At 36.4% G+C, this 16302-nt stretch overlaps 2 protein-coding genes across 2 annotated transcripts in view; one reads left to right on the plus strand and one right to left on the minus strand.

Moving 5' to 3' along the window:
- LOC124637167 (elongation factor-like GTPase 1) overlaps positions 1–16302 on the plus strand; it is a 119300-nt gene that overhangs the window by 78873 nt on the left and 24125 nt on the right. The gene's annotated exons all lie outside the window — the stretch shown is intronic.
- LOC124637172 (protein giant-lens) lies at positions 576–14535 on the minus strand. The gene is made up of 4 exons (XM_047173524.1): positions 14169–14535; positions 3360–3484; positions 2174–2441; positions 576–1992 (listed from the first exon to the last, which is right to left on the minus strand). The coding sequence occupies exons 1-4, from the start codon at positions 14358–14360 to the stop codon at positions 1744–1746; spliced, it is 834 nt and encodes a 277-aa protein (XP_047029480.1). The 5' UTR covers positions 14361–14535; the 3' UTR covers positions 576–1743.

Here is a 16302-nt window from a genome sequence, read left to right on the forward strand (position 1 = left end):
TTTGAAAACATTATTTTATAAATCGACGTAAAAATACTTACTTAAGAATTTTATAACAAGTCCAAACACAGCTAAGTATGATACGACGTTCCATCACGAAGTTCCAGTTCATATCTTCCTGCTCAAATTTTCCTGCTCAATCACCAAATCAGTTGGACAGTATATACTGTATTGTCATTAGAACTGCATACATACAGCCAATTTTGATGAGGCTACGATCTTTGGAAGATGGTTTTTATTAGGTACCTAAGATTACATAATATATAATTAGTGACAAACAGGTCGACCTAATAAAAGCGTTTCAATAAATATAGCTGAATTTCCCGAAACAGTTGAAAGCTACAATTTATAAACTGTGAGAAAAGTCTTGTCTATTTAAATAACTGATGTTTATCCACGTGCTCATCAGTATAGTTTCGGTAGACCGTGGAGAGATACACCAGTAATGATTACCTACGCTTACCAAGTTGATTAGTTACCGCAGTAAGTTATTAGAAATTCAACCAAGCACGGCTATGTATGCAAACAGTGCGAGCTACAGTTGTATGTTTAGATGATTACAAACAAAACAAGCATTAAATTGATATCGAAACATTTATTCATTTTCTTTCAATAATTTAACTTATTGTATACCTATACATAATAAAACAAATAAAGGAAGACATACCACTTCACGGGTATCATTTTACAAACACCAACATTCTATCATATTTACATAGATACAGCGTTATTAACACTTCTAGAAGTTCCCTAAATAAAACTCTAGTTAGAGAAAACTTTCGCCAATAATATTATAAAACATTTTGTCACTGGTATTAATCCGTAAGATGCTTTATTAACCCTATCATTTATTTATTTTTGAAAATAAAAACAATTGGTCACTTAGTTGTGATGTGAATTTGCAAACACAACTCACAACTGGTATCAGTCGATTCTAAAATCCAATTCTATAAGTTATTTAAAATGTAAATTAAAACTTACAACCTTAAGATATGGCTATCAAATAACTCGTTTTCGTATAACAAAAATTATTATTATACAATTTGTTAACATAAACAAAACAATGAACATAACGTTGTCTTCTTGACTGGAATGGAAGACTCGGAACAAACGCAACAAACTACGTAAGTATGGCAAGTAAATAATTAAAATATGAAAAATAATAATTTAAACTAAACGTTTGGAATGATTCGACTTATGCTAAAATTATTTACACAATTATAACAGAAAACAGCGCGTAATACAAAGAACTTAAATAAGATATTTACAGTATTTGTTGCCCGAATACTCAAACTTTACTCAATTTTTCAGCGGTGCTTATGTCTCATGGTATGATTTAACATGCATTGTACCTTTCTAAAAAGACTTAAGTACGACTTAAAGTTAAACAAAGTTTCAGTATCCGGGCATTTATCACTAAAATATCGTTGTACATTATAATTAGAAGCTTAATTTTTGCTCGTTCATTTGATCGTGTCACATGGACTAGCGTACGATCCGACGACCTATATCGGTTTCGGTATCCGAGACCGTAAATACGGACATCACTGCCGTTTAAATTATTTAACAAATTAGTCATTCTTTTTAAAACCAAACATGCTTTACACTTTTGTACTAAACAGGTAATGAGCAAAGCAAACTTCGTTGTGTGCTCATGGAAGCTGTGGAGCGCGTTCAATGTACAGTTTTAAGTACATTTCCAGCTGAATCACACAATGTTGAGGGGTGTTGTTTGAGGTTGATTCAATCCTTATCTCCCACGAATCTGTAGGCGTCGGGAGGAGGCTCAGGCATGCAGTAACCGTGGTAAGTGCGGATGTCTTCGGCGGCGTACGTGATGCCTGCGAGGACCCCCGTCTCCGTGTGATGCCTCGGGCAGGTGTGACCCCGGGGGCATTGGCAAATTGTGTTCGCGTTCACCTCGTCGATTTGTTCGTGTCGCCGCCTCGCGCTGAATAGTTTGCATGGCTCCTTCCTTGAACAACGTAGCCTCTGTAAAAAAAAAAATAATAATAATTTATTGATAGAAAAAAAAAACACCTTATGTTAATATTTCTATTCTGTTTATCTAGTTATCTTCTAAATTGAAAAATATTAATGCAATAGACTACTGCCTCCATCTAACGCAGCCAACTCAAACTAGAAACGAAAGTTACAAGACTCAACTACTCACGCTTTGCGGCGAGCACGCGAACTGATATTGGTTCCCCTGTTCTCCGCTAGGTGTCGTGTACGGCAGTTTCTTCAGCAAATACGTCACTGAGAACTTGGGACAGTGACAGTTGACTATCTGCTGGGTCGCATTGCTGTCCGGGAAGGAATAGATGATCCAGGCTGCGTCCTTGAAGTACTTGCATTTTGGCAAGCGTTTAACTGGCTCACATGTCTTGTAAAGCGTCGTCTTATCCGCTAACGTGTGATTATCGTCGCCTGTGAGGTCACTGTAATGAGAAAACATATAAATTAGATTCTATGAAAAATGTCCGATCTAAAACTTAATAGGTCTGGTTAACTTTAAGTCTGTTGAATCGGTTTAGTTCAACGAAACTGCAAATTATGACTCAGGGATAATTATGTATAGCTAAGCTTAAGCTATACAGTAAATTGGAATTCCTTTATAGCCTCGTCACCCTGTAATTCTTTGAGCTTTAAAATTAGAAAGTGAACGAATCAGTAGGTATGTTTAAGCTTTAAGTTGACCTATCAGAAAATATAAGATTTTTATTTTGGATAATCCGGTGGAGCATCTGGTTCTTTTGTCGATTTTTTATCGATTCTTATCTCATCACCAATTGACAAAAAAGCGACGCACCTAATACCGACGAACTTAATACCGTCATTTAGCCAGAATAATCTTTAAGAACAACATATAATACCTATGTTATAAACAACCTAATACTCAAAAACTAAGGACGTTTAAATAATGGCCTCGAGCGTCATCCATTCACTATAATTTGATCTTTAAAAGGGAAACCCTGTCAAAGGTTGGGATAATAATGGAGCAACATTTGAATATAATTTGCCTTTCTAAAGGGTCAGTGCAAGAATAATAATTTCGCAATCACCAATTTCCCTTACTAAACTTTCAAATTAGATAATATTCCACGAAGATCAAAAAAATATTTATTATCAATCATTTTCAGTGATATCTCAGCATAGCACTGAACAATGAACTTATGAATATTAAGACAATTATAGAAAATTAAACTACTTATGCAATCAAATAACAATAAGGTCAAGACAAAACACCAAGAAGAAAAAGAATTAAACACGTGGGTGTAAAGGATCTCAGGAAATATAATGAAGTAGGTACACGTGGATAATGGCCCAAATATTTATCTATGTAACGTAATACTGACCTAGAGCAGGGTCTATGGCCCAAACAACGGCATTTCCTCTCGATCCAGGGCTGCGTCGCATCATATAGGTCCACTTTACTGCACACCTGCCGCGGCCTGCAATCTGGAAGGTCGTCCTCCGAACCCTGGAATATAAGGAAAAACATTATGAGTATGATGTATCAAAGATTTTAATTTAAGTCGAAAAGGTTTCTAAGAAACGTCTTCGATTATCTCAGTCAGCATTCTGAGAACACATTAGCATCAGTAAAAGGTTAGGTTAGCTTGCTTGTCTTTAGCAATAAACATGATTCCTATAACGCAAAACCAGCAATAACACAAACATGACCCAATCATTTCACCCTACAATGTACGGTATGCACGAAACCCATCAGATTCGCGTGCATTGTTTACCATTCAACGCACGTCGCACACTAAATCAATCAGTACATTCGTACAATTCGACACATGAAACAGAACGTAAATTCTAAAAGAATCAATCATCATCACAAAAGAAGTTTTGCGTGGGAAAAATGGAAGGTGTTCCAGACACCTGCTTGTGGTACAGAATGAAAAACATTATGAACGAGTCCAAATCGATGTTAATCATAACGTTGTGTAGGAATCACAATATGAACATGTGCTCTGGTCCTTTTTTTGCGTCCAAAAGGACCAGCGGTCGTACTTCCGACCGGAAGACGTGCCATTCGGCAACCTGTTAGGTGTGGGAACATTTTTTCTGCGAAGACTGGCAGGGCTACTGCTCACAGCTGTAATTAAGCTATTATTGCCTGTTATAAATTACTACTTGAATTGGAAACGGTCGACATCCGATGGATGGCTTTAATTGCTTTTGCTTTTTGTTTTAGGACAGTTGCGCTCCATTCCGAGGTGATATTTACGGCTGTGTTACTGTAGCTTTATGGGAATAACCACCTGTTATTGAGTCAGTAATCATAGGTATTTAATATAATTACTATAGCTTATCACTGGTTGTTTTCTTTGGAACTTTGTGGTAATGATGGAAACTAGAGCACTGAATGTCATTCGATTCTTTTATTATTCGATTTAAGCGAAACTGTTTCTCCTAAGTTTAAGTAAATTCTTGAAAATAATTTGAAATTGTAGAAAGTTTATTTCATATCAAACTATGAATTCGAATTCTTCTACCACAATTTGGACAGCCCTACTCCGGCGTAGTTGTAAAAAAAGTGTATAAGCATTTTTTTCGTTGTTCCGGATATGCTTCCCGTTTCTTGTGTATTGCGATAGATTTCGCGGAAACGGCCTCAGTTGGATCTCCTAAACACCGGATACAGCCCTTTTGTGTAACAGACAAAAAGTACAAACGCATAGACACAATGTATGGGTTGTTGACTTACTCCGTCAAGAGCTTGCCTTTATTTAACGGAGTCTCGGTGACGCCCTGAATGCTAATGCCGGTTGTAAGAAAATTACATTTCGGACGCATTGCATTGAATTCCTAATAAGCCTAACAAAAACTACACAATACTACGTTGTACTAAAAAGTTTTATTAATGTCCTATGTTTCGGGAAATGGCATAAGGATATTTTGTATGACAAAATTATCGCTAAGTGATCGCATGTGGCTAATTTAGTGAACGATACACGTTCACGCATTATACTAAAGAATAGTCATTTGTTTTGCCCCGGGAACCGTCGGATGTTCGTCGCAGATTTTTTGGAAACGATATCTGAGACGGTGCTCACGGCGACAGTTCCAAGGGACTTATCGTCTTCTTCCTTTTCTAAAGTTAGAATAACCGCAAATTAAATCAAGGATAAAGTCACTCTAAGTTCGCCACTTAAGGTACAAAATATCTTGCAGGATTTTTAAAAAGGTCCTGCTATAAAAGAAGAGCGATAAGCGATTAGCGAGAAACCTCGCGCTAAAGTTACAGCATAAGTTATAAGTTCCATTACTTTTTATGAGGCTACTTCTACCAATTTTCCAATCGTCAGATTGGAAAATTGGTAGAAGTAGCCTACCAATAACCTAAATAGGTGTCCAAAGTGTGTGAGTTTGATGTCAATCAAACTCACACACTTTGGACACCTATTTATTAAATGAACTTAATCTGTTATGCACGTACTTCTGCATTTAAATTCAAATCAATTTGCTAGACGTACCAACAAACTTTTTATAATTTAAGTAGGTATCATTGCATAGGTGTCATGAAACGCCTAAGGCGTTAAATCAGTTTGCAAAAATCATTTTATAAGTAAATATATAAATATCATGAATGCATCTGGCCAACAAAGTTCTCTACCCGCAGTAAAAGTCGCAAGTCAACTCCATTTTAAAAATTTTGCTTAAGCTTTAACCCTACTAACGCAGCTAACTCGCCAGTAACCTAACCACTGCCTAACTCCCAGCGGCCGAGGGAGCGAGGCGCGGGGGACGCGTCATCCGGTCCATAGAACAGGTGGCGTGTGCCTCGCCCACACTAATAAAATAATTTGTTACCACCGCCCGACCTTCCACAACCTTCTAAGTATACCTGTGCCTCTCTTAGTTGAGGGTTAAGTGTAGACCTATCTTTGTTTTCAGTGTTCAGGTTTAGATGAAGGCGCTGAAGGAAAGTGAGATTATGAAATTTATTTGATTGTGTGTTAATATTGTTTTGTAACTTTTATTGTTGATTTTAATCTTCATAGATTTATTTGTGTTGTTTAAGAAGCTATATGATATTAAAAATCCCATCAGAAGAGACTGTCTCAGAAGCAGTGTCTTCAACAGCAGTGTATCTAGAAACCATTTCAATCAAAATATAACCCATACATAATATTATTATGTTTTGATCATCGTCTCATTTTCAAATAAAAATTAGGGAGATGACGGTCGCATAATCTTTGCTAGAGGGACAAAATTAAATAAACAAGTTAATAGTGACCCATCGTAAATTATTCATCGTGTTATTTAAATTTAATAACTTATCGTCCCGTCTGTTATTTAATTTTGTATACCTATTATTTAATGTTTTGGTCCTTTTTAAGATTGAAGGACCACAGACCATTTACGACGGAGCAGGATAAGGTTAATATTAGGGGAGTTATACATCATGTTTCTGCTTAGTTTTTTAGCTAACGAAAAAACAAAATCTCAAAAGACCCTAATCAACTCAGACTTCCATCTGCCATAATTTAAAACGTCCGTTAAAATCGCTCCCGAATATTGTATCTGTAACATTAATATCTTCAGATAATTACACGTCCGAAACGGCGTGTATATTCAATAAATTATAAATAACGATTTGTTGGCCGGCGGCTACCGGGCCGGATGCTGGCATTCCGGGAACACGGGTAGCCGAGAAATTACTAATCCGAGTAATTACCTATAGCCAGTCACATGTTATTTATTACTTTCGTAATTAGTTTGGACTGGCTGTTAGTGGACTGCTAAAATGTATTTAACTATGGTATGGTTTTAATTGGTTACTGAGTAGTGGCTCGCTTGTATTTACTTTTAACTTATGATTAGGTTACATCAGCAGTACGCAGAAGTCGTTAACTGTGCAAAATAATCTGAATATACATCGAATAATTTAATACATGAACTTTCAATAAAATATCAACTCATAAAAATAAAGAGCCCATAAAACTAATTTAAATTACCAAAATCATTTTATTGAGCAATAAATCGCGGCCATTTAACCAACACATATAATCAAAATATTTATATACATATTATAGTACCATTTTAATTTTACTACACGCCATAAATCACATAAACGCGTAATTAAAAAATAAAATTATTCATAGGCCGTGAATTTTCGTAGCGTAAGGCGTGTTCGAGCGCCGCGTTTAAAAGACATCAACGGCTCACGTATCAGAAATGTTAGTATGTAGTATGAATGAATGAACGCACGCGCCTCTAATCGTCACCGTGCTTGTATATACACATTGTCATACATATGTGTCCAATGACACCGGCAGTTATGAAACAACTTGTATAATGTTCCTACGTTATTATGCCTACGTGAATGTAAACAATTTAAACGGACAAGTTGTGGTAAATAGAAACGGAATCGATTGTGACTGTGCTACTGACTGTTTTCAAGTTTTTTTCCACAAGTTGTAATGTAATCTAATTTAAAGATAATTTAAACCGAACCACATGTATGATTAACAATATGCGCATAATTTTGTTAGCGTACGCTTGACTTGAAATTTCAAAAGCCTTAATTTTCAATGGCATCAGTTCCATTCACAAAATTAATGTAAGTATTCAACTGTATGATAACCCTCCGTTGGCAGACAACTTTGTTCAAGGGGAACATCTTATAAAGAGTACTGAAAAGCGACTCCCATACGAACTTCCTCATATTACAACTACATCACACATCCGCGACGGTTGCATCATTTCGAAAAGTCTTTACCGCCCACGTCAGTGGTGCTCTTGCGTCGTTTTGGTTTGGAGGTGTTGGTATAATGTCTAAGCATACAGGCGTCCCCATTGTGGGCCAGGGCATCCGGAGCGGTCCATTGACGACACACGTGGTCGCCCCTTGAGACGGAAGCCGGGCCTAGTTCGTCTTCCACGGTAATCCCGCTCGAGTGTCGCCTACTTGAGTCTTGTGTTCGACTTGAGGGCCGATTGTCCTTGCATCTTTTTTAGGCCATGGAGATGAACTGACATTATTTTCTTTCTCTATAATTCTCATTTTCGAAACTCAGTGTTTTTAGGAATATTGTTAACAGAGAGGATGCTGATATTCTTTAGTTCATCACGCAACCACAACACAATTTTGAACCATTATCTTAATTTCATTAATTTAACTTTCTTCAGCCCAATGGTTTCGAATAAAGCGGAGGTGTCGAATAAAAACTTGAATCTAAACAAAAACTGTCAAGATTCGATCCGTGTTTATTTTTTGAGTCGCGGTGAGGGTGTTTAGTGTTTTTGTGGCGTAACGCAGGTGCCTCGGGCTCTCTCAAGCTTATTGGTCTTTTTTCATCAATGTCCCTAGTGCTGAGTGCACAGGATTGTGTACTTTGAATTTTGTATTCAGTATCTTTCTTTGATTTATTTTCTTTAACGGAATTATTTTTGTTTGAATCAACTTCACTAAAAGCATCAACAGTGTTGGTGAAGAATTTTGGCAAAATGCAGCATGACCTCAGATGGTCTCAAATTAACTCAAAATCATAGGAATTAATTAAAAACCTGACAACTTCATAAGCAAAATTTATATGGGATATCTATTCCACATTAGAAAAATAGAAAATAATCTAGAACCACAGTTGCACTCCCAGAATTAAACTCAAAACCGTCACTTTCCCAACATTGTATCCCTACTTTACCCGCGTCCCGGCGAGGTCATTTTTTACCATCAGTTTTCTTTGTTGACGCGTGTCCCACTGCCACGCTTTTTGTCCAGCCCAGCCGTAGCGAAGCGTAAATTATCTCATTATTTCTATTGATTTTGTTTTTCTTTAAATCCGGCTTGTGCGATGACTTTATCTTACAATTTTATTTTGAAGACAACTTGACTGATTGTAGGGAACTTCTTAACATTAATTTCATCGACACCAGTCAGATTATCGTTTCTATCGATTTCATCATTATTCTTACCCATATGTTCTAGTGCTGCATTTGCCGTATCATTGTCATTTAAATATGCATACGTGCAAAACTTTTACTGTGAGGCGTGAGCTTTATTCCCGTTACGTCTGCTTCGACGCGTGATGGATATCCTGTGTCCTTTGCATTTAATAAAGACCTTGCGATACGAAGTTGGCGTTTTTAAATCTCTTTATGCAATTTTGAAGTGAATTGTACTATGTTGATTCTATTTACATTTTAAGATTGTTTTCTTTCTTAAATTCTGTAGTTTTAACAATTATTGACGTCTTCATTAAGGATCTAGTTAATAACATCAGTGTCGCCAGTTCCATCGAGACGTCATTGACACTCATCGTTTAATTATGCTAAAGCAATGTGTTTTCATTTACATAAATGTTTCCATTTAATTTTATAGTTTTCTTTTATACATTTCTTGTTCTTGGTTTATGTTTGACTTTAGCTAGTCTTAACACCTTTGAATGAAGTCTTTATAAAAAACCATAAAACAAAAATTGCCAAGCCTCTTCCTATCTTGACTACCAGGTTAATAAAATGCTGTTACGATCCCTATTCTAATACTGGTTAACAACAATAATGTTGGTAGTCAGACTTTCTAACTAGGGGTTAGCCGTGATGACTATCATTTGACTGAGCACCCATCCTTAGACTGACATCGAGAAGCACAGCTAACCTTCACTGATTGACCCCTAAGCCTGGTACTGAACCACAAGCTCCCTAACCTCGACACTCTTAAACAAACACTAATAAAATATCTAGTCGTCTTTTTGCAGCTAATCTAAGCATCCGTTACGAATTTGGCATTATCATAAAGCAATTAACTAATCAAATGGCGCCAGACAATTAAAAGCATAATGTAAAAAACCGACCATAAACAATATACTGGCTGATTAGGATCTTTTTATGCGAAGTTTTTATGACTTTTTAAATATGTGTCAGGTATTTCGTTTAGTTAGTCTTGTCTTTATACGTAAATACTGTGGCGCCTTCAGTTATCAGCAACATTGTTAAGTTAATGGTTCGGGTTTTTATAACCTTAATTAACTGCAGTTTTGGATAAATAAAATAATAATTGCGTCTGATTCAGTTAAATTCGGCATGTAATCAGCAAAACACCGGTAAAGTATTGTGCAATATGGAATACGTAGTTAGTAATTTTCCATCTTCGGAGTACTTCAGAAAGAAGTTGAATGATTTTCGCAATACCTTCCGCGTGACCCTATTTCACACCTACACGGAAACATCTATTGTGTAATGAAAAATTGTGATAGAGCACAAAAACGGGGCGGCACCCGAGGCCGACGTCTAATAATGTTTTAATAATGATTGATGATGCAAGTAAGCTGGCAATATCCTTAGCAACATCGATGACGTCTGAATTTTTGGCGATACCTATCGCAACGGTTCTAATTCACATATTGATGTTACCAATTCTTATAATAAAACAAATATTGGATTTTCCAGTAAGATGTTCAAATCTCTTTGAAACAAACATTCTTTAAGCCTTTAGGAAATTTAATATGCCTTAATATATTAATGCTTATGATATCATATTTTCTCCGCAGTTAAATATGAGTCATTTTGCTGTCACAATATTTACTACCCTTTTCGTCGTAATCGTACTATGTGTCAAACTACAGAACAACCCCTCGGCAATTTATGTATCCTTCTACTTATTCTATTTATTAGAGCTTTTCGTTGTTGATCAAATAGTTAGGAATATTGTTTTCGTGCAAGAACAATTCAGGTCAATATAACACGACACCCGATGTGAGGCTGAGTAGATGTTTACATGCGACTGTAGTCACTTCACTTTACGTCAATTTAAGACGATTTTCATAGAACACGACTGTCCTAGACAATGTTAACAGGCGTTATGACAAGTTTCCCAAACCCCTAGTTCATAACTGGAAATATGTATATGTTACCGGCCGAACCCGATTTTAGGACAAACCAGTTTTGCCTAGGTTCAACTAGTTCTTCCTATACGCGTTAGGATTAACTAGTATAGCCTAGTCCAAACTAATTTGTCCTAAGCCCGATAGGACGGACCAGTTTAGGCTAGGCAAAACTAGTTGATCCTAATATCAATACGCACACTCTAGGATAAACTGGTATGGCCTAGTCTAAACTGGTATGGCCTAGTCTAAACTGGTATGGCCTAGTCTAAACTGGTATGGCCTAGTCTAAACAATAAACAAATGTAGCGAGGTCGGAAAGTAACTGAACAAACATGTCAAGAACTGCAGCTATGAAACATTCTGTTGGATCAGGCCAAGGTTTTGTAAGATGCAGCAGCAACAAGAACTGTTCCACAAACAGATGCCAGTGCAAGAAGGCAATGATACTCTGCAATTCTAAGTGCCACCAAAGCAAACCGTGTAAAAATCAATAACAATTTTAATAATTAACATAATACTCGTATGATTATTGCTTCTTAAAAAAAACTGTATTATTTGTTATAGTGTGATTGTTTGTATTACCAATTATTATCCATAACTTTTAACGACAACAATTTTAATTTGAGATTTGATTATTGCTTCTATTAAAAAAAAAAATACTTACCTATTATTTGTTAGTTAGCTACATATATGTAGTATGATTGTTCGTATTATCAATTTATCCATAACGACGAATCAATAAAGATGATTATTTTTCTAAACACGTTTATCCTAGAGTGTGCGTACTTATATCAGGATCAACTAGTTTTGCCTAGCCTAAACTGGTCCGTCCTACCGGGCTTAGGACAAATTAGTTTGGACTAGGCTATACTAGTTAATCCTAACGCGTATAGGAAGAACTAGTTGAGCCTAGGCAAAACTGGTTTATCCTAAAATCGGGTTCGGCCGGTAACATATATAAACATACTTCTCAAAACTGATGTAACTTCCCTTATAGAATTAATAGTTGCAAGATATTCAGTACTTCTCGATTATTCACTTCCTTCATTTAACTTTATTTACATAACCGTAAGTCACAAGTTATAAATGCTAAGTAATATGTAGTAACTAGCTTCAAGGAAAATGCCAATCACTAAAGCCAGTAAGGCGACAATTGATTCGTACGGTGAGACAAATTGCACAAGTGTAAAGCTATTATTCAATTCTGTTAGTTTGGTTACCGCGGTATTAGTCTGAAGTAAAATTATCCCCCTATGGTTTGAGCGGCTTCCTTTAGCACTTACAAATTGCGTCGAGAGCCTTGTCTCCTGTCATCTCGCAAGTGAGGATGATGATTTATATCCGCATGTTCCAACTTACAATATACCTATGTTGCAGTTTGGAAAATAGCATCATCCATATCTCTCCCACCTTTCATAGCACGTGTTGTTACAAACAAATCCGATGTCAAAAGGCCCAAGCTTTGAATACGTTTGCATTTCTTAATGTCACATTACATGTAATGAATCTATTCAGATGTTATCAATGAGATGTTCAAAGTGGCCCGCGCGGGATTCAAGAGGTGTGTCACGTCGGCAGATCACAGACACTCGTAGTTTTGTTATTCAAATGTTGGGAGCACTAAACTCGAACTATTATTTACCAGTCGGCACTTTGTCACCCGCTGTGAGACTAAACGGTTGATTACTCCTAACACTGCTGCATCTCAAACCTGCACAATGGCAAAGCTGCAGTTTTTTGCTGAAGAAAACATAAAAAAATAGCACGCCGCCTTATACTCGTATATCTGTCAAGATTTAAGCCCTCCCATAAAACGAAATATGAATAAACGAGAAGATAACTTTAAATTCCATCGTTTAAAGAGACGAACGATCGAAAAAACGGTTACCGTTACGAATGGGCTTAAAGGCAATGACATAAAAAAACATATTTTTTATACCAAATAGCACACACGGGCCGGGACCGAGGCTCGGCCCGTAAGTCATCGAAGCTGTCAAGATAAGAATGAGTGAATGAACACCTGCCGCCACCGGTGTTACGCGTGCGCCTACGCAACCGCGCAACGCTCCCATTTTATAATTCCATTTTAAAAATACTCAAGACGATTCACAATTTGAATTTTATTTCACGATTCATACAGTTCATATTCCAGGTAACGAATCGATCTTTTAAATCTATTATTGAGCAAACGTAATTACGGACCTAGGTTAGAGTGATTATCTTCTTGAATCGACTTTTAAATTAGATATAATAATGATTATCGTTGTTTTTTAAATTTAACTGACGAGACTTGACATCCGGAACTGCTTTTATTTTATTGGCTTACGGCCGTATTTATTGTGATACGTACTGGTTTCTGACATTAATATCGCATGAAGAATTTGAAAGATTTATATTTGATGGTGTATCCGTTGATGTAAATGTGTTTTTTCCGCATTACTTTTATTTATGATTTCTTGGTAATGGTTTAGTCATAGGGTCTCACTCACCGTGTTTATAAAATTTAATATGGCCGACATACTTGTGCTATTTGTCGGTTTTAATTGGTCTAATTGTTGGGTGGAACCCTTCGTAGAATCTCGTAATTATCTTGTCACATGGCACTGCGTCATCTATTGCGATATACATATACGTATGTGATGCTACTCACATAATATTACATGCCTATACTATATGTTTTTATATCGAGTTATTTTATGCTTATCATATCAGTTGTTGCGTTCAGCATACCATGAAGTATTTGCATACTTTTCACTGAAGAAAAGAAAACGGAGAATAATTTACCATTCTGTCTCAAATATGACGACATTTTCAGTCTTTCAGTTCATGTCCTATTTACAGCATGAAGAAACATGAATATTGTATTAAGAATTTCAAAAACAATTTCCTCCGAACCGTTCGTGACAATCGTCACGACTCGTGACGTTTAAATATTAAACAACACAACAATGATAAGGCATTCACTTTGTACAAACCTACTTATCTTATATCGTAAACATCTGTTAATATCATCACACTACATATACCATCTCACCTCATTCACGTTTTGGCGCCAATTTCTTAAACTAGTCCATATTTCGTTCATTAAGTGATTGCTTAACTTTAAACAGCAGTGTTAATACTCATTCGTGCGACAATCTTGATTTTTTGAAGGTTGACTCCCAAAGAGTCAATGCCAGCGTAGTCACAAAGCGGTTACTTGTTGTGAACTTTCAGCATCTTAATCAAGTTTTGAATTAAAACTACACTCGTGGTAATAGGTCTTACTGTAACTTAAACCGATAATTTTTCGCAAAGCAATCATAGTGATATGATAACACTCACCCCAGTCTGGTACAAAATCTTGACATCGCTTTTCGAAGGCACTGGTATTCTCTTGTGCGGCAAAAACGGCAGCTTATCGGGCCTCCTCAAGTGTATTTCTCCTGAGGGCCTGAACGCCTCCAACGGTGTTCTTATCACACCACGAACTCCGCAGAGTGCCCACACCAAAAGTAAGGCGGTAAACACATGCATGTTCTTTTCCACTTACAAAATACACACAAAAAGTAACTGTCAATAATAACGTTCCAATTGTTTTAAAATGTTCGAATTTTGAACGGTGTTCGATATTCGGTGTTCGTGCGTGTTCGGGTCGCGTGCGCTGTGTCGCGTTGTGGTCGGGCAAGCTCGGACTGGCGGCAAGCGCGCCGAGGCAGGTACGACTTAGCCTACGCGCCCGGTATAACCACCTCCGACTGCGACCAGTATGACTTGATTCTTGAAGCTTTCCTGACAATTTAGCGTGGAACATTTCTTTTAACATGTTTTTTTTTCGTATAGTTTTTTTCTGTTAGCTTTAACATCATAAAGATTACGTCAGTTTTACAACGAAGAATGTACGATTAATTGATTTGTTGAAAATATTGCTTGTTTACCTGATTATTAAGATTTAATTTATGTATAAAAGGACCAAATATTTGAAGTATTTCAAGTTCTTCCCCTTAAAACCAATTCCTCGAAATATAATTTATTTTTAATCAACCTAATAAAAAGCGTCATTCGGAGAGGTATCGGTATTAATTCACGAAACAATTCGACGATACGAGTTTTAAATAGGCACTTAATAAATCCCAACTATTCAAATGGTCCTAAGTGTCAAATTTCGAAGTCGTTATCGTAAAAGTGATGTAATAAAATATATTATTCGAAATACCCTCGAGGATCAAGAGTGTTCGGTTGCGACGGCTTGACTTCCTACCGACGATGTTTTTTTTACACAATCTTGTTGCTCTGATGGCAAGGGTGTGTTCACAGATAGATATTGAATGAAAAAAAGGCTTTAGTGCCAGTAATTGATCAAATAAGTTTTCAGGGGAAGTCAAATGGTTATGTATCTTCATAATTTTCAGGAAGTGTACGTTTTTTTTGTAGGATTCATCAAAGAAAATATGAAGATAACAATAAGAAAATTTTATTTCTCCCCTGTGAATACAATTTCCAAATACTGACATAATACAAATCTGACAGTACCTACTGATCGGCTTTTCAAAGCTTCTCAACCTTTTCAAGTGGTTTTACAATTTAGAAAACAAAGCCTCCTTTAAGTAATCCTATTTCAATGAAACTACTTGAAGAACAACAGATAATTCGGGTGATTACCGTAACAGGGGGAAACCTGGCTTCCCGTAATGCCGTAATGCCCACTCGATCAACAAAAGCCGTTGCTACCATCGTGCATATTCAATTGTTTTAAAACAAAACAAACTCATTCATGTATTCGTAGAACAGGATTTCAACTCATTCATGAGAATTCAAAAAGAATCCATTGTCAGTGTAACGCGACCTTATGTGTTCCGTCCCTGTCGCTCCCATTCACCGTCGTCGCGGCCGCATGAATGAACCGCTTCTTATGAATGGACACAGTCGCTATAGTACTATACGTACCTACCTGCCGATTGTATATATGTGTTGTTTATATCAAGTTATATGAGTATCGGGAAATACTATATGTATGTATGTGTATATGATGGCACGTGGTCAAGCGCCTTTTTATTCTGTATGTAATAAATGCTTACTAGGCGAACGTTAAGTTGGAATTAACTTCTGTTGAGGGTAGCAGTGATTTCCAGTCACAGGGTTAAACGAAAAATTAAGTACTTTGAATATTATTACATAGGTGGAACATTTCATAGATATTAGAATAAATTTAGACCCTAATAAAATTTTGATGTACCTAGTATATACGTTTAAGTAAACTGTAAACTTCTTTAAATATACGAGAACATATAAGATGCTAGGTTTAGAAACTAAGGAAGGTGGATTAACGTCAGCAAGCAATAACATCGAGCTCTGAGAAAACTTGTTAATAACACATGTGTACCATATCTAACATTAATTAAAATATACAGTCTGACATAATATCCCCGCATTTCTTGTATTAGTAGATAAGAATAGATATCAGGCAATTTCCACAGTA

Source organism: Helicoverpa zea, chromosome 15, assembly GCF_022581195.2.
Source record: "Helicoverpa zea isolate HzStark_Cry1AcR chromosome 15, ilHelZeax1.1, whole genome shotgun sequence".
In the NCBI taxonomy this organism is placed as follows: domain Eukaryota; kingdom Metazoa; phylum Arthropoda; class Insecta; order Lepidoptera; family Noctuidae; genus Helicoverpa; species Helicoverpa zea.

Bases quoted from the DNA above. Each gene is read 5' to 3' on its own strand.
- LOC124637172 (XM_047173524.1), bottom strand. From the start codon at position 14,360: ATGCATGTGTTTACCGCCTTACTTTTGGTGTGGGCACTCTGCGGAGTT. The intron at 2,442-3,359 runs GTCAGTATTACG...TTCTCATTACAG, and splicing joins GGCCATAGACCCTGCTCTAG to TGACCTCACAGGCGACGATA. The intron at 1,993-2,173 runs GTGAGTAGTTGA...TTTTTTTTACAG, and splicing joins TCGCGTGCTCGCCGCAAAGC to AGGCTACGTTGTTCAAGGAA.